Raw genomic sequence first — 18,447 nt, 5'->3', positions numbered from 1 at the left:
CACTTTTATTTATTTATTTTTTTTTTATTTGGGAGAGAGAGACAAAGAATAGGCATGTCCGGGCCTCCAACTGTAAATCAACTCCAGATACATGTGCCCCCTTGTGCATCTGGCTAACGTGAGTCCCAGGGAATCAAACCTGGGTCCTTTGGCTTGGCAGGCAAATGCCTTAACCGCTAAGCCATCCCTTTAGCAGGTCCATATATTTTTTGAATGGCACTTAGTCTATGTAGCATTTTCTGTCTCCTCCTACTTCCTTTCATGTGCTTGTTCTATATTTCCTTCTCTCTCCATAACATCAGTCTAAACAAACATCTTATTGAGAATTTGAATACATGAAAATAGCATTATTTAATCATGTTGGCATCCTTTTACCCTCTTTCTTCCCCATCTCCATTCACCACCAGCATTGCCCAAAGCACTGTCCTCTTTCCGAATAGATCTTTTTATTGACATCACCTGCTTACTTTGCTTGTTTTTGTTTTTGTCTTCAAGGTAGGGTTTCCCTGTATCCCAAGCTGGCCTGGACTTCATTGCATAGTCTCAGGCTGGCCTTGAACTCATAGAGGTACTCCTACCTCTGCCCCTCAAGTGCTGGGATTAAAGGCGTGTGCCACCATGCCTTGCAATTTCCCATTCTTTTTTGCCTACCTCTGCTCTCATTTGCAGTTGCAGGAGCTTCTGGTGTGTACAAATCCTCTCTCTGTATGTCTCTCTGTGTGTTCCTGATTGCAAGGTAAATAAGTAAGCATTAAAAAAAAAATGGGTGGCTTTTGGGTATAACATTATGCATCTCTTGCCCAAACTGTGCCTTTTAAAAAACAGATACATAAGACTTTTATACATGTATTATTAGCTAGTGAAGAAGTAGATTTCCATATGGTTTATTAATAAACATTAACAGTTTTTTATTAACCTTTCATCTACATCCTCCTCCCCTCAATCTTCACACCAGATGTTATGACCCTCTACTTACATTCCTACTATACCCTCTCCTTAAACCCTCTCTTTTCTCCCTAAGATCCCCTTTCTAACACTCTGCTGTCTACTACAGAAGTTTATTACAATTCGTATACAAGTCTAAGTATTTGAATCTAGGCTCCAACTATGAGAGAGAACAGGCAGTGTCTGAATGTTTTAGCCTGGGTGACCTGATATAGTATAATCTTTTCCAGATCCAACTACTTCTCTGCAATTTTTCTAATTTAATTTCTCTGCAGCTGAATAAAACTGAATTATGGCCCGCCTGTTCGGCGCGGCGGAGGCGGCGGCAGCGGCAGCGGTGCTCCTGCCCCTCCGCCACCTCCCCGTAGCCTCTTCCCTGGCCGGCGGCATTGGCGGGGAGGGGGCAGTAGTTGTAGACGCCCGCCCCTGCTCGGAGAAGATTATAGCACATTGAAAGAACAAAGGTTTAATCTGTGAAATAGTGCTACAGTTTGACTCATAAAAGAATTTACATTCTAAGGTGAAGGAGGATAAGATACTGGACAAAAGTGAATGCCTACCTCATGGTACAGTCTTCCTTTGGGGAAAGTTCATGCTGAAAAACTGAAGCAACTAGTGGGTGAATATGATCAAATTTCTCTACCAAGCTGTCAGTCTGATAAAGAAGAACCCTTTTTGTCACCCTAATGAAGCATTCAAACAAGTCCTGTGACTCTTTTCAAGATGAACTTGAAAATTACATTAAAGCACAGAGAGCCAGAGGCCTAGAGCCAGAGACTTCTTTCAGAAGGATGAGAGAGGACTATTTAAGAAATGGTAGGTACAGAGAAGAGGCTGATTCCAGACCCAGGTACAGAATGTTTGACCCAGGATTTTCATCTGGAACCATCCAGACCCATCCAAGATCATGCAGTATTTCACAAACCGTACAGAACCGTTCCCAGCTCAAAACAGCAAGCTGTAACTAGACTCTCTGGGTTACTGTCAGTTTAGCAGGGACTATTTCTCAGAAAAAACAGCGCCCCTGAACTTTAGTCAGCAAGAGTACAATTGTGGCTCATACAGCCTAGAGTTTGGAGTTCACAAACACCTCTGCTCAGGTTACAGCACCAGCGACTCTCATGCCAGTCATAAACATATGCATCCAAAAAGGAAAAGGCACCTAGAAGAAGACAGAGAAAGATGAGAAAGAGCGGCCCAAGCATGAGAGAAAAAGAAGTTCTGAGGAAGTGGATTTAAACAAACAAAAGAGCATCCAAAGAAAGAAACCGAAGGGAGAAACAGAAACTGAACCAGTCAGTACAGAAAAGCTTAAGACTCGAAAAGAGAGAAAAACCCGAGATGAAGCCTCTAAGAGAGGACTGCAAGCGTAGAAAGGAGAAGAAGGAACAGGGCGAAGAAAGAACGGAGGAAGAAATGCTCTGGGACCAGTCTATCCTTGGATTTTGAAACTCTTCAATTGGTTCTTCTGGGATTAAATTGAAAAATATTTGAGGAGCTTGGTTTCATGATACTCATGCCACTTATCCTATGTCAAGAGGTACTTTAATTTCTGACAGCGAGCACAAAGTATTTAGTTTGCTTGTTTTCCAATATGAAAATTACATTTTCTAAAAGTGTCATTACATCTTTCTTACATATAATTTTCCTTTATGAGAGTGGTGCTGCTTTTTGTTAAATTGCTGTGATGGAATTATTTTCCCTTGGGAGACTCATTTACTTTAAATTGGAGGATTAACACTTTGCAGAATCTATGTTTTGGTTGGGTTTGTTTTAGTTTTGTGTCAGGTATCTTTATGCTCACTGGTTTTCTATGAAGCAATTTAGACTTCCTTTGTTAGATCTAACTTGCAGTGTTGCAGAGTGAAATACATTATAATAAGCTTATCTTACATACAGTTCCAAAAGTTTCAGCATCTTCACACAAATTCAGTTTCTAATCTGGGAATGTTTATAATAAAGTTCTAATTTCTGAAAAAAAAACTGAATTATGTAAATATAACACAACTTCATTATACATTCATCATTTGAAGGGCATCTAGGTTGGTTCCATTGCCTAGCTATTGTGAATAGGGTAGAAATAAATAGCAATAAATATGGATGAATACTTCCAGGATAATTAGTAGAATCCCTAGGACATATGCAAAAGAGTGGTATTGCTGAATATTATAGCAAATCTACTGTTAGCTGTCTCAGGGACCTCCATCCTGATTTCCACAATGGCTGTGCCAGTGTACATTCTCACCAAAAACGTAGTTTTAAATGAAATTAGCATTTGAAATTAAAGCATATGATTCTGTTGCATGACACTTTGTACCTGAGGAAAGCAAACACAAGTCTATTCACCCCAGATAATGTACAAACCATAGACCAAAGCAAGACTGCACTGAAACCAGTTTTAGTGATCCAATGAGATTCTTGAGGTTACTTAGAGATTACAGTAAGTGGTTTCTTACAGAAGCATGGATGACTCCCAGCAACTGTAACAATAAAAACCTGTTCCAACAAAGGTGATGAATAATGCAAACTACATTTCTGTAGCACACTACACCTGACTTGGAGCAGCTGATTAGGCATTTGCCACCTAAGCATGAATTTACTCAATTTAATCTTGGGGTACCACCATGTAACCTTTTAAGTTTCATCTTTCCCAGATTTGTTAACTTCCTGAGTCTATTGATTCTGACTCCTGACAGCAGGAGGGAATATTCCAATTTGTAGGAAATGTCTGGACAACAGACTCTAAGTTTCCTTCTTCTACCCGATGGTTGTGATCAAATTGGTATTTTAGTATGATACAAGAATGATTTACAAGACCTTAATGACTCAGTAACCAAAATATTTTATGAGGCTGTAACAATCAGAATTCCTCCTAACTCGTTCATCTTTGGCCCATCACTAAGTTACAGGCATTTTCCTTCTTACTCAGCTCTTCATTTTCAGGCAAAGGTTCCTTGCCACCTTTCCTATTGCCTTTCCATTTCTCACATTTTCCCTCTTCCCATGTATCCACTCTTGCTCAACAGCTTCTTAAGACCATCCCTGAATATCTCTTTGTTCTCTCTGAGGGTTTCAGGGCTTAGTGTTTTTGAGTAACTCAATCAATAAAAACGGAACTTGCCAGGCATGGTGGCACATGCCTTTAATCTCAGCACTGGGGAGGCAGAGGTAGGAGGATCACCGTGAGTTCAAGGACAGCCTGAGTGTACGTAGTGAATTCAAGGTCAGCCTGGACTAGAGTAAAACCCTACCTTGAAAAACCACACAAACAAAAAAAGTGAGGTTGCAGGCCCAGAAAGGCAAGCACCATATGTTCTCCCTCATATGTGGATCCTAGCTACACATGATTGGGCTTCTGCGTGAGAAGGAAAATACTTTGTAGCAGAGGCCAGTAAGTTAAAAAGAAGATATAAAGGGAAGAGAAAGGAAGGGAGGAGGATACTTAATAGGTTGGTATTGTATATATGTAAGTACAATGATTGAGATGGGGAGGTAATATGATGAAGAATGGAATATCTAAGGGCAAAGTTCGGGGGGGGATGTATTAACATGGGAAATTTTTTATAATTATGGAAAATGTTAATAAAAACTGTGAAAAACAAAAGAAAAAAAAAGGTGAGGTTAATGATATCACACTGTCATACAGAATGAATTACTGAATGTCTTCACTGCCAGCCCAGAAACAAAACAGTAGATATGAACAATAACATACAATTTGCTATCACAGTAACGATAGTAAAATGAACAAAGTTTATAACTGAATTTTAAAAAGGCATGAACATTTTCTACATCAGCGCAGAAATAATCGGTGAGAGCTTCTCATAAGCTACTGAGTTAAAAAAAAACCAAAACCAGAAGCCTGGAGAGTAGACAAAATGTTTGTATATATCAGTGTTCACAGATAAAAGAGAATATAACAATGTTTTAATGCAGCAATAGACCCATTTTTAAATCATTCTGTTTGAAGTGAAGTCCATTATAGTGGGAAAGAAAATATTCTTATGATGTCTTCATGTTTTGCTCAAAATAATTATTTGTTGAAGTCAACTTGAACAAGGTGTGTACAAATCTTTGAAATTATTTTACTCATTGAAGCCAATGCCATCTGGCTTATATGCCAGTGATAATGCTTAATGTTTTCAGAATGATCGGTGCCTTCCTCTAAAGGATTCCATACTGAACTAAATATTAAACATTGTTCATTTAACAACTGACTCAGGGTTGTGATATAATAACACAAGTTTGTAAATATTTCCATTTAATTGTATGAGAATTTCATTTTGTCACCCCTGCTTATCTGAAAATCTGCATTTGTCAGCAGCAACACATGAACGGAAAAAAGCAGAAGACAAGAAAACCAGTCATGATGGCAGAGAAAGTAATCAAAAATCGGTATGAAAATCTTTAAATGTGAAACTACTGATTTTATTCTGTGTGTTTTGTTTCAAGCTTCATATAAACATTGAAAATGCCCTTTAGATTGTCATTTAGAATTATTGACCACTTTTTTCACTTTTTGTTTTTTTCTTGCTTGTTTGTTTTTTCAAGGTAGGGTCTCACTGTAGCTCAGGCTGACCTGGAATTCACTTTGTAGTCTCAGGGTGGCTTCGAACTCACATCAATCCTCCTACCTCAGCCTTATGAGCCCTGGTATTAAACGTGTGTGCCACCATGCCCGGTTCTTACTAACCACTTTTATATTAGTTTTAAACTGATTTTAGGTCATTATAAGTTCTAATAGTATAAGTGCCCGCATTCATTTAGGCCTGACCATCATATTTCATTTTTTTTGCAAAAGTGAAAATTATATGTTTGTCTCTTTGTCCAAACTATATAATAAGTGTGTCAAAGTTAACATGAAAAATGACTCTTCTGAGTCAACTATTGAAATTTTGAACCATATATATATGATGGATCTCAAATTGGTTTTATGTAAAACTTAGTTTATGGCCAGAGGGTCTTGATTTCTGCAGTTACAATTTTTCCCAGATAATTCGCAACTTAAAGGATCCATTCTTACTTTGCTCAGTAGTTGACATAAGAATGTCCATGGACTGGAGCTTTGACATATCAAAAAGAATGACATTTGAGAGAAGAATGTCCACTTGGGCAATAGAATATTTTGCAGTTATGTTATTTTAAAAAGTGCCTTCTAGATAATGCTCCTTTGATTGACAGATATTTGTTATTGATATCAAAATATTGTGGACATCTTTCCCAAAAATATTACCAGGTTCCCTTGTTTGTACTGATGCCAAGAATATAGGCATTTTTTGAGCTAGGGTCTCACTGTAACCCAGGCTGGCCTGAATTACTCACTATGTAGTCTCAGGCTGGCCCTAAACTCAAGGTGATCCTCCTACCTCTGCCTTCTGAGTGATGGATTAAAGGTGTGCAACACCAGTCCCAACAAGATTAACATGTTACATTTGTGTGTATTAATTAACATGTTGCATGGAAATTTTTCAAGAATATCCTGGGGGTAGACATTAAACTGTCCTTCTAGCAGGAAACAAAAAAGCCTATGGGCCAGGGACAAATTATAAGAGAAACAAGCAGCAAGCACTTAGAAATCTCACAGCTTGTGATATCTTTGAAGTATTCTGAGGATGTTAGCATCAAGAACCTCAAAGGAGTTGGTATTTCCTATATTCTGAAAATAAAGGCAAATTCCTCGGTATATGTGCTTGGTGGGGGAGATTGCAGCAACACACTTTGAAGGGTCCCAGATCATCCATATGGATGTGTATGAATACAAAACAAGAGGCTAAGAGAATAGCAGATCACATGTGCCCATCGCTGGGTACTTTAGTATCCAATGGGTACAATTTAGAAAGAGTGACAAGCAGCAACTCTGAAGAGGAAGGGCAAAATGACCATTTAATCAATAAGATTTTACCTACACATTTTTTTGTAAATGAGTATGTGAAATATTTTAAATTCTTAAGAAGTAAATTTTCTTATGTTGCCTTTATTCTAAACCTGGGTTAACAAATTTTAAGTTTGTCCTCAATGGACAGAGTTGCACTCTCTGTCTATGTAGTATAAGGATTTACTTAAAATAATACTGTACAAATGTAACTTAAAATTATCATTTTATTCAAAAACATTTACTTTGAAGAGTTTAGTCCATAAATATGTAGGCTTTTAATCAGTTCCCCTGGAGGAGCAATTAGTATGATGGTTGTATATGCTACGAAATATTGAATTTAACCCCATTATATTTCCTGTGTGTTCTTTACAGCAGTAACTCTCTTTGTAATTAAGCTAAGTATGTAATAGTCTATGATGAGATGTCTGCTTACAAGAATTTGAGGATACTTGGCATTTTCTTTGTTATTTATATATTTTCACACACACACACACACACACACACACACAGAAAGAGAGAGAGAGACAGAGAGAGAGAGAGAGAGAGAGAGAGAGAGAGAGAGAGAGAGATTGATTGTGTGGACAATGGGACCTCTTGCCCCTGCAAATGAACTGCATGTGCTTGCTTCCCTTGGTGCATCTGGCTATGTTCATCCTGAGCAATATTAACTGAAACAGTAGGCTTTGCCTGTGGCACTTTTGGCATTGTACCATGTCCTCAGTGCACAAGCAAAACTTGAAAATGTAGCTATTTCTTTTCTAGTTAATGTAATAAATGTTTAGCTCCCTAATTTTTTCCCTTATTGGTATATTCTTAAAAGCTCAGATTTGGAGGGTGTAATGCTTCCTCCAGTGTCTAGTGCATGGTGAGGCAGTTAACGCCCATAGGAAGATAGCAGATAGACTTGATTAGAGCAAACAGATCTGATCTTTCAGTTGACAAATTCATGTGCCTCCTGGGAAGTGTATTTCTCTTTTCCTGCACAATATTAACCCCATTCACTCTTTTCTTTCATAGTTCATCTTTTTGCTCCTGGTGCCATGTCCACAGTGTCTACCCTACTTGTATCTTTCTCTGTGCTCTCTTTGCCTTTCACATTATGACCCTATTGCTGGAAAATCTTCTGAGCTTCACGATAGAAGTTCTTGCTCCCCTTGGTAGTGTAGCTATATGAATCTCAGCTACAGCAGCAGTGAATTATTCTCTTCTGTTTTTATTTGTTGTCATAGGTAACCACCTATGCTGGAATCTTGAATTTGATGTCTTGCTTTAGTTTCTCTCAAGGATAATGCCTGAGATTTGATAGAACTGGGTTTTGGTCTTAGTGACTGATTGATTGAGTGATGGAGTGAATGAGGGAATAGAAATGCATGCTAAATTCTGGTTATCTTGTATTTTTGCTGCAGGAAAAATCCACAAAGCAAGAAATAAAAACCAAAGAAATTAAGAAGATCCAAGCTGGTAAGTGTGCAAATACATTTGAGAATTAATCCATTTCAAACTGTGTTCCAAGAAGTGTAAATGGCCATATGCAGAACAGTCTCCATTTTTAGTTTTGTCTTTCTTGGTGACTCTCTGCAACTCACTGCTTCTGGAAAATGCTTCAACCCTTTGAAATACATGTTTGCTATTCTTATTTTATACAATATGGAAAATGTTAGAGGTAGGCATATATGAATTGCATAGTGAAGTAATATTTTTTTTCTCATGAGTATACCTGTGACAAATTATACAGAGAGGCTAGACTGCAGGCCTGTTTTCCTTGGGTTTTGCTACTGCACATAGGAGCCACTACTCTACATATGGGGGAAAGCGTTACTCCTAAAGTGCTTTGCCTCATAACAGATGAGAAGCAATAGGAATTATAGTTCAATTATGCTACTAAATAAAGAACAAACATGATGGGCATAATTCATCAAAATGTAGAATGTAGGGCTGGAGAGATGGCTTAGCGGTTAAGCGCTTGCCTGTGAAGCCTAAGGACCCCGGTTCAAGGCTCGGTTCCCCAGGTCCCACGTTAGCCAGATGCACAAGGGGCACACGCATCTGGAGTTAGTTTGCAGTGGCTGGAAGCCCTGGAGCGCCCATTCTCTCTCTGTCTCTATCTGTCTTTCTCCCTGTGTCTGTCGCTCTCAAATAAATAAATAAATAATGAACAAAAAAAATATTTAAAAAAATGTAGAATGTAGAATATCAGCTCATCCTTCTAAAGATTATTTTTTGAGAAAGAGCGATTTTTGTAGGGGAAAAAGAAGAAGACAGAAAGGAAGTTTTGATGGTAAATTTTGAGTCTATATGAGTAATTCTGAGAACTTTAGTTGAATTTACTATGTATATGTTCAAAACAAAGACATGAATTTTGCTCAGCCCATTTCACTGAGAGCCAGGTAGGTGGTACAAACTCAAGAGCAGTCGTCATTTTACAAAAGACAGATATAGTGTGGATAAATGGCTTACGTATTAAGACACTTGTCTGCAAAGCCAAAGGCTCAGGTTCATTTCTTCAAGACCCATGTAATCCAGTTGCACAAGTGGTACATGCATCTGGAGTTCATTTGCAGCAGCCAAAGGCCCTGAGGTGCCCATTCTCTCTCCCTCCCTCTCTCTCTCTCTCTCTCTCTCTCTCTCTCTCCCTCTCTTTCTCACCTCTTTCTCCCTATTTATCTTTCTCAAATATAAAAAAAATTTAAATGACAAATATGTGAACATATGTGCACCTGCCAAAGTCCTGTATGAATATATGACATTATCTACTGTTATAAAAAATAAATAGCCAAAAGTAATTTCAGTCAATAAGAAATAGAACCATGGATTGGGTTCCCAGCACAATAATAATAATAATAATAATAATAATAATAATAATAATAAAATAAATATAGTCTGTGCTGTTGTAAAAACCCCAATTCTGTATAGTTCTAAGAAAAAAAAAACTTACCCTCATTTAAAACAAACAAAACCCTTTCTGTGTTCAACTTCTACCACTGATTGGAGGAAAGATTCAAGAAACAGTAAGAAGGCCAGTGGTATTTGCTTGTTTGTGAGGCAAAAAGTTTGTGTTTGTGAAGTCCCACACCAGTTCCCTGTATTACAATCAGAAACCAGACTCCCACTTTCTGAACTCACGAAATGCCCTTGAGCTTCTCCTGGTGACAGGCACAAAGGCTCCTGGAATGAAGAATAGAGACGTGTGTGGTGGCACACATCTTAAATCCCAGCACTTGGGAGGCAGAGGTAGGCAGATCACTGTGAGTTCAAGGCCATCCTGAGACTACATAGTGAATTCCAGCTCAGCCTAAGGTAGAGTGAGACCCTACCTTGAAAAACAAAAACAAAAGCAACTAAAAACAAGACAGACAGATAGCCAGATAGATCAATACACAGATGATAGATAGATAGAAAGTAACACTGTAACCTATAAATCAGACCTATTAGGCATCCACGTATGACTGACCAAAGGTGCAGATCTCTGCTCTAACCCAAAGGTAGGCGAGGACTATCTAGCAAGAAGTGGAGTCTTTTGGGGTCAAGCCAGATGGGCTTTGGCTAAGACCCTTATCCTTCAAGGGCTCAAAACTAGAGACAATGAAAGGGGGTCTTCTCCACCCCTGAAGCTTGGCTCTTGGCTGCTTTGCAGTAGCTTTCTTCACTTTATGAGTTTTATGGGTTTTCAGTGATTTTGTAACAGTAGCAGCTCTTCCAAACTGCCGCTGGAGACAGACATCTCTCAGTGCAAAATCATGACCCCTTCTAGCCCATGAGCTACTTGTAAGATTTCTGCAGCAGTTCATTGGCTTTAGAGAAACATCTCCATCCAAAAGCCATCTGTCCACTGGCAAAGAGGATGGGTGGACTGTGTGCTGAGCACAGGGTCATTTTCCTGTGGAGGTCAATGTGCCTCTTCGAGCACAGGAGCAAAGCAAGATAAGGCCATTCAGGATCTGATTGAGTCAGGACCCCATGGCATCAGTGAGCTGCTGCCAACCCTGCTCCTCATGGGCCTGGACAGTGAGGACAGCACTGAGGGGAAGGGTACTTTGTTTGGCCAAATAAATCTACATTGCCAGGGTGAACAAAGAGAAAATCAAAGTCTGTAGACAGCTCCTGATAAGTGTTTTCCAAATTGGGCAGAGGTGGAAATGGTCTTTAGATGCTAAACAGAGCCCATACGCTTGACTGGGTCCATGAGAAGGATCCTGTCCCAAATCACAACATGCATATCTGTCATGTCACATGTTGGATCCATGTGATGACTTTTTTGGGGATGGATAAACAGTGTAATGTTTTCTGTCATCTGCAAGAAATCCTGTCAGCTTTATAGAATAGGGTTTCCAAAAGTCTGAGCCGAGGTGCATCTTCTAGCTCTCACAAAGCCCTTGGACACTTTGCTGCCTAAGTCTAATCAAGGATGCAGCCTTTTACTTTTAGACTGGACCTGTGGCCAGAGAGAGAGACTCAGTGGAGGACAGAGGTGGACCCAGCTCATCCTGCCAGACAGGGACCTTTGGGCAGGGCTGGTCACGTCGGGACTGCCCTCCTCAGCAAAGGCTGCCACACTGTTCCCTGGGTCTCAGTGCTTGAGAGAAGTAGTAGAGGGTCTTCAGATCAGTAGTTATTACCCAAGAATGGAAAAGTGAACTAGCAGGATCAAGGGACATACAAAACCTGCACTCTGCAATTATTAGATAACTTCTTTAATTGAGTGGAACAAGAAACATAAAAGATGGAGAAACTAGAGGATATGTGAAATATAGGAATCTCAGTTGTTTGATAGTATCTTACATGAATAATTATTCTACAAATTTATTCATAAGCTAGCTAGTTCAGAAACCCATCTTTGATAGAAAATGCATGACACCAATATCATACAACATTGCACTATACAATTTCCAGGACCTAGTACAGAACAGATAACTGATTATAGTATAATAAAAAGAATGAATTGGAAATGCTTCATTGAATCTATGCCACATTTTCCAGTTAGCTCTGACCTTTTCCTCTGGGGTCCTGATATGCTCCTTCTGCTGGGGTCACTCTTCTCTGCCATCAGTTAGCTTTGATCTTTTCTTCTGGGGTCATGATGTGCTCCTTACTGGTGATCACTCTTTTCTGTCATTAAGCATGTTTCATTGGTGCAGGCCCAAATTCTATTCCAGTTACAGTCACAAGGACATAAAACCCTAGCTATCTTGATTGCATGTTTTAGGAAACGTATGTTTTCTGTTGTGCACAAATAGACTTCTGTCATGTTTTGCTGACTATTGAAGATATAAAATGTAATCAAGATATCATCACTGTGACTAGCCGTTGTAACTATTAACGTGTTCCACTCTTTCTAGCAATGGTGTCAGAACTTCTCAGAATGACATAAAGCATTGAAAACTTCCATATAGGCCAGACTATGACCAGCTCTGCACAATGAGTCTGCTCTTCTCCTAACTCTTTTCTCTTGTCTTACTAAGCTCCAGGTGATACCTACTTACCAGTCCATATATTTTTTTAAACACTTTTATTTTTATTTTTTTTTTTATTTGGGAGAGAGAGACAAAGAATAGGCATGTCCGGGCCTCCAACTGTAAATCAACTCCAGATACATGTGCCCCCTTGTGCATCTGGCTAACGTGGGTCCCAGGGAATCAAACCTGGGTCCTTTGGCTTGGCAGGCAAATGCCTTAACCGCTAAGCCATCCCTTTAGCAGGTCCATATATTTTTTGAATGGCACTTAGTCTATGTATCATTTTCAGTCTCCTCCCTACTTCCTTTCATGTGCTTGTTCTATATTTCCTTCTCTCTCCAGTAACATCAGTCTAACAAACATCTTACTGAGAATTGAATACATGAAAATAGCATTATTTAATCATGTTGGCATTCCTTTTGCCCTCTTTCTTCCCCATCTACATTCACCACCAGCATTGCCCAAAGCCTGTCCTCTGTCCCAAGTAGATCTTTTTATTGACATCACCTGCTTACTTTGCTTGTTTTTGTTTTTGTTTTCAAGGTAGGGTCTCCCTCTATCCCAAGCTGGCCTGGACTTCATTGCATAATCTCAGGCTGGCCTTGAACTCACAGAGGTACTCTGCCCCTCAAGTGCTGGGATTAAAGGCGTATGCCACCATGCCTTGCAACTTCCCATTCTTTTTACCTACCTCTGCTGTCATTTGCAGTGGCAGAAGCTTCTGGGGTGCACAAACCTTCTCTCTGTGTGTCTTTACTTCCAAGGTAAATAAGTAAGAATTAATTAAAAAAAAAAAACAGGTGGCTTTTGGGTATAACCTTATGCATCTCTTGCCCAAACCCTGCCTTTTAAAAAACAGATACAATTTTTTATGTAGACATTTTTAGCTTTTTGTAAATACCACTGTACCTAGCAAGCATAAAGTAGAAAGGTAGGTAAAGACATTTGTTCTATAAGCTGTTAAAGTATAATTGCTGCTAAAAATAGTCCTTAAACTTAAGGAAAATTGGTGCCATTTTGAAAATGAAATCTTGTGCCATAAAGGCAGCTGAACTAAATAAAAACATTAGTCCACAAACTAATGCTGTCAAAGGAATGAGTATATGTTAAATTATGTTGTATAATCAAACATGGCCATCCAGAATTTTTATACTTTTCTTTGTACAGAAGTTATGTATTCTGGATGTTTTTTAGAAAAGGAAACATTTTAAGTCCTACAAATTGACCTTACCAGACACCAGTGGGCTAATTTTTTTCTCCATAATCCCTGAAATTTCTCTAAATTACATAGTTAACATAGAAACTGGATTTTTTGTATATGAGACTGCTTTCACCTTAAATGCTTTCACAAGTATGTAGTTTCTTGTACATGATATTCTTAGAGATAATAGTGCATGAACTCATCTTATAAACTCTCAGACTGTATTGTCATGTAAAATATGTATAGTATTAATGTCAACCATCTCTTAAAATCTAGCCTTTAAATATTGTTGTATAATTTCTCTGGTCAGAAACATTTGGACTAAGTAGTGCCACTTGGGTCAGGTTTTCTTCAGTGCCATTTAGCAGACAGTCTTAGTCTATGCAACTAGCAGAATGCCACTTTCAAACTTCACATCAGGGGTTTTTTACGGTTGTGGAGCCCAGTATATAGCAAAATTAGTGGGACATCCCTAAGGACAGTTATTCTTAAAGAAAGCCAACAACATTTTAGGCTAAGTAGTTGGATCTACTACATAATGTCTATTATCTCAGCCCTCCAAAGTTTGTAGTGTTGAGACTGTTGTTTGTGATTATTTGTGAGGTAGGTAAAGAAAATTGGGCAGCTAAAATTTCGAGTACCATGTGCCTAAGAAAAAAAACAGAAAACAAGTTATTGTAAATTGACACTGTCTGTGGTTTTTGTAAAGACATTGTAAAAAACCAAGCACATGCCATCCAGTTCTTACCAAACATTGTTGTATAAATCAGAAAAACTGAAGAGAAATGATTGTTGTACACACTGAATTGCTTTGCATGGTCTCATTTGTGATGGTCTCATTCTAACTGATGTAAGAATCTTGACTTTTTTACCTTTGGAAACATCAAATAAAAATGGAAACATGAAAAAAAACAGATACATAATACTTTAACATATATATTATTAGCTAGTGAAGAAGTAGATTTCCATATGGTTTATTCATAAATATTAACAGTTTTTTATTAACCTTTCTTCTACCCCCTCCTCTCCTCCATCCTCACACCAGGTATTATGACCCTCTACTTACACATCTACTCTACCCTCTCCTTAAACCCTCTCTTTCCTCCCTGAGAGCCCCTTTCTAACACTCTGCTCTCTCCTACAGAATTTCTCACATTTTCCCTCTTTCCATATATCCACTCTTCCTCAACCGCTTCTTAAGACCATCCCTGAATATCTCTTTGTTCTCTCTGAGGCTCTCAGGGCGTAGTGTTTTTGAGTAACTCAATCAATAAACACGGAGCTTGCTGGGGATGATGGCACATGCCTTTAATCTCAGCACTGGGGAGGCAGAGGTAGGAGGATCACCGTGAGTTTGAGGACAGCCTGAGTGTAAATAGTGAATTCCAGGTCAGCCTGGACTAGAGTGAAACCCTACCTTGAAAAACCACATACACAATAAAAGTGAGCTTAATGAAATCACACTGTCATACAGAATGAATTACTGAATGTCTTCACTGCCAGCCCAGAAACAAAACAGTAGATATGAACAATAACATACAATTTGCTATCACAGTAACAATAATAAAATGAACAAAGTTTATAACTGAATTTTAAAAAGGCATGAACATTTTCTACATCAGCGCAGAAATAATCGGTGAGAGCTTCTCATAAGCTATTGAGTTGAAAAAGACCAAAACCACAAGCCTGGAGAGTAGACAAAATGTTTGTATATATCAGTGTTCACAGATAAAAGAGAATATAACAATGTTTTAATGCAGCAATAGACCCATTTTTAAATCATTCTGTTTGAAGTGAAGTCCATTACATAATGGGAAAGAAAATATTTTTATGATGTCTTGATGTTTTTGTCAAAACAATTATTTGTTGATGTCAACTTGAACAAGGTGTGTACAAATCTTTGAAATTATTTTACTCATTGAACCCAATGCCATCTGGCTTATATGCCAGTGATAATGCTTAATGTTTTCAGAATGATTGGTGCCTTCTTCTAAAGGATTCCATACTAAACTAAATATTAAACATTGTTCATTTAACAATTAACTCAGGGTTGTGATATAATAACACAAGTTTGTAAATATTTCCATTTAATTATATGAAGAATTTCATTTTGTCACCCCTGCTTATCTGAAAATCTGCATTTGTCAGCAGCAACAGATGAACGGAAAAAAGCAGAAGATAAGAAAACCAGTCATGATGGCAGAGAAAGTAATCAAAAATCGGTATGAAAATCTTTAAATGTGAAACTACTGATTTTATTTTGTGTGTTTTGTTTCAAGCTTCATATAAACATTGAAAATACACTTTAGATTGTCATTTAGAATTATTGACCACTTTTTTCACTTTTTGTTTTTGTGCTTATTTGTTTTTTCGAGGTAGGGTCTCACTGTAGCTCAGGCTGATCTGGAATTCACTTTTAGTCTCAGGGTGGCTTTGAACTCACATCAATCCTCCTTCCTCAGCCTCATGAGTGGTGGGATTAAACGTGTGTGCCACCATGCCTGGTTCTTATTGACCACTTTTATATTAGATTTTAAACTGATTTTAGGTCATTATAAGTTCTAATAGTATAAGTGCCTGCATTCATTTATGCCTGACCATCATATTTTATTTTTTTGCAAAAATGATAATTATATGTTTCTCTCTTTGTCCAAACTATAATAAGTGTGTCAAAGTTAACATGAAAATGACTCTTCCGAGTCAACTATTGAAATTTTGAACCATGGTAATACCCTCTGTCCCCCACTTTTCCCCTTTGAAATTCCATCCTCCAACATATCCCTTCCCGTTATATTCTTTTTTTTTTTAAATTATTTATTTATTTATTTATTTGAGAGCGACAGACACAGACAGATAGAGGGAGAGAGAGAGAATGGGCGCGCCAGGGCTTCCAGCCACTGCAAACGAACTCCAGACGCATGCGCCCCCTTGTGCATCTGGCTAACGTGGGACCTGGGGAACCGAGCCTTGAACCAGGGTCCATAGGCTTTACAGGCAAGCGCTTAACCGCTAAGCCACCTCTCCAGTCCCCCGTTATATTCTTAAAAGCTCAGATTTGGTGGGTGTAATGCTTCCTCCGGTGTCTTGTGCATGCTGTGGCAGTTAATGCCCATAGGAAGATAGCAGATAGACTTGATTAGAGCAAACAGACCTGATCTTTCAATTGACAAATTCATGTGCCTCCTGGGAAGTATATTTCTCTTTTCCTGCACAAGATTAAACTCATTCACTATTTTCTTTCATAATTCATCGTTTTGCTCGTGGTACCATGTCCACAGTGTCTTCCCTACTTGTATCTTTCTCTGTGCTCTCTTTGCCTTTCACATTATGACCCTATTGCTGGAAAAACTTCTGAGCTTTAGGATAGAAGTTCTTTCTCCCCTTGGTAGTGTAGCTATATGAATCTCAGCTACAGCAGCAGTGAATTATTCTCTTCTGTTTTTACTTGTTGTCATAAGTAACTACCTATGCTGGAACTTTGAATTTGATGTCTTGCTTTATTTTCTCTCAAAGATGGTGCCTAAGATTTGATAGACAGTAGTTTTGGTCTTAGTGACTGATTGATTGAGTGAATGAGGGAACAGATATGTGTGCTGAATTCAGATTATCTCATACTTTTGCCCCAGGGAGAAGCCAGAAAGCAAGAAACGAAAAACAAAGAAAGTAAGGCTATCCAAGCTGGTAAGGTTGCAAATATGTGTGAATATTACTCCATTCCAAACTCTCTTCCAAGAAGTGTAAGTGTACAAATGCACAACAGTCTTCATTTTCTTTAGTTTTTTTCTCTGTTGCTGATTCTCTGCACCCCAGTGCTTCCTGAAAATGCTTCAACCCTCTGAAATACATGCTTGCTATTTATATTTTATACAATATGGAAAATGTAGAGACAGACATATATGTATTGCATAGTGAAATAATAATTTCTTCTCACGAATATACATTGTGACTAACTTATACAGGTGAGACGTTCACATTTGGATTAAAAGAGAAAGATGAATCAACTAAGGCCACTGAGGTTTGTTCATTGTGCTGCTTTGAAATAAGCATTGAGTGATGTTTCAACAAAAGAAATGCTTTGAATTTATATATCACTTGCCTCAAAGGGACTATTTCCTCATCTTTGCCCTATATGCAATAGGGTTGATATATGCTAAACTCATCCCTACAATATTACAATAGTGCTGTGAAACTTGTTATGTCTTTATTTGTATGTATATGAGCATACATGCATGAGAGAGAGAGAGAAATAGGGAAAGAGAGAGTTATTAAGAGATACAGGAATGTAAGATTTTCACAAGCGGACATTATGTACTGAGAGGTCTGTGGTTTGCATCTTTTCAACCTTTTTATTGTCCTTTTTTTGTTAAAATATGCTATGTTTTAAAAGTTCTATTTATTTTTAAACATTTAATAGCATATGAGTCTAATCTAACATTTAATAACATAAATATTTAATATTTATGTGGTATTATTTAAGGATAAAATGAAGAAAATGCTTTCCCTAGAACTTTGTCATTTTATCCAACTTTAGCCTATCATTAAGTTTTACCATAGCTGGGTGTGGTGGCTCATGCCTGGGGAGGCAGAGGTAGCAGGATCATCATGAGTTCAAAGCTACCCTGAGACTAGATAATGAATTCCAGGTCAGGCTGAATGACCTACTTCAAATTCACTATTTATGTCATGTTGTTTGTAATATTTTGTTCTCTTATGATATAGCATTTTCATGTGAGATAATAGTTATTGTTTTATAATTCAATAGTAGATTTAGCAAAACCATTTTCCTAATTTCAATTTTGACAGAAAATACCTGAGCTTCTTCCAGAGAAGAAGGATGCTGCTCATTTGCCTTCCACTCAATTCCAAGAAAAACAAATGGAGACACACGAGGAAGTGAAAGGTAATGATTCTATGTTATTGTATCTGCTTTTCTTGAACATTAGTAGGACCCATATTTTCGGTTTAGCCAGAAATGA

The 18,447-nt window shown here is 38.1% G+C and overlaps 2 protein-coding genes and 2 pseudogenes across 3 annotated transcripts in view; 3 read left to right on the top strand and 1 right to left on the bottom strand.

The window, feature by feature from the left end:
• LOC123462736 (ankyrin repeat domain-containing protein 7-like) overlaps positions 1 to 17,319 on the top strand; it is a 49,994-nt gene extending 32,675 nt beyond the window's left edge. For both annotated transcript variants that reach the window (XM_045155903.1, XM_045155902.1), the window contains exons 11-14: positions 5,264 to 5,337; positions 8,224 to 8,278; positions 15,620 to 15,693; positions 17,098 to 17,319. In XM_045155903.1, the coding sequence (XP_045011838.1) occupies positions 5,264 to 5,337; positions 8,224 to 8,278; positions 15,620 to 15,693; positions 17,098 to 17,247 (353 nt within the window). In that variant the 3' untranslated portion in view covers positions 17,248 to 17,319. The remainder of the gene's footprint in view (positions 1 to 5,263; positions 5,338 to 8,223; positions 8,279 to 15,619; positions 15,694 to 17,097) is intronic.
• LOC123462737 lies at positions 1,625 to 2,429 on the top strand (annotated as a pseudogene).
• Positions 10,687 to 12,973, bottom strand: LOC123462764 (annotated as a pseudogene).
• A 104-nt stretch (positions 17,320 to 17,423) lies between the features above and the next one.
• LOC123462897 (protein MLP1-like) overlaps positions 17,424 to 18,447 on the top strand; it is a 146,199-nt gene continuing 145,175 nt past the window's right edge. Inside the window, exons 1-2 of the mRNA XM_045157064.1 lie at positions 17,424 to 17,486; positions 18,275 to 18,371. Of these exons, the coding sequence (XP_045012999.1) occupies positions 18,347 to 18,371 (25 nt within the window). The 5' untranslated portion in view covers positions 17,424 to 17,486; positions 18,275 to 18,346. The remainder of the gene's footprint in view (positions 17,487 to 18,274; positions 18,372 to 18,447) is intronic.

The sequence above is a fragment of the Jaculus jaculus genome, chromosome 8 (genome assembly GCF_020740685.1).
Source record: "Jaculus jaculus isolate mJacJac1 chromosome 8, mJacJac1.mat.Y.cur, whole genome shotgun sequence".
Taxonomy (NCBI): domain Eukaryota; kingdom Metazoa; phylum Chordata; class Mammalia; order Rodentia; family Dipodidae; genus Jaculus; species Jaculus jaculus.
The sequence above is the reverse complement of the archived record's forward strand: the minus strand, read 5'-3'. Positions and strand labels throughout refer to the sequence as shown.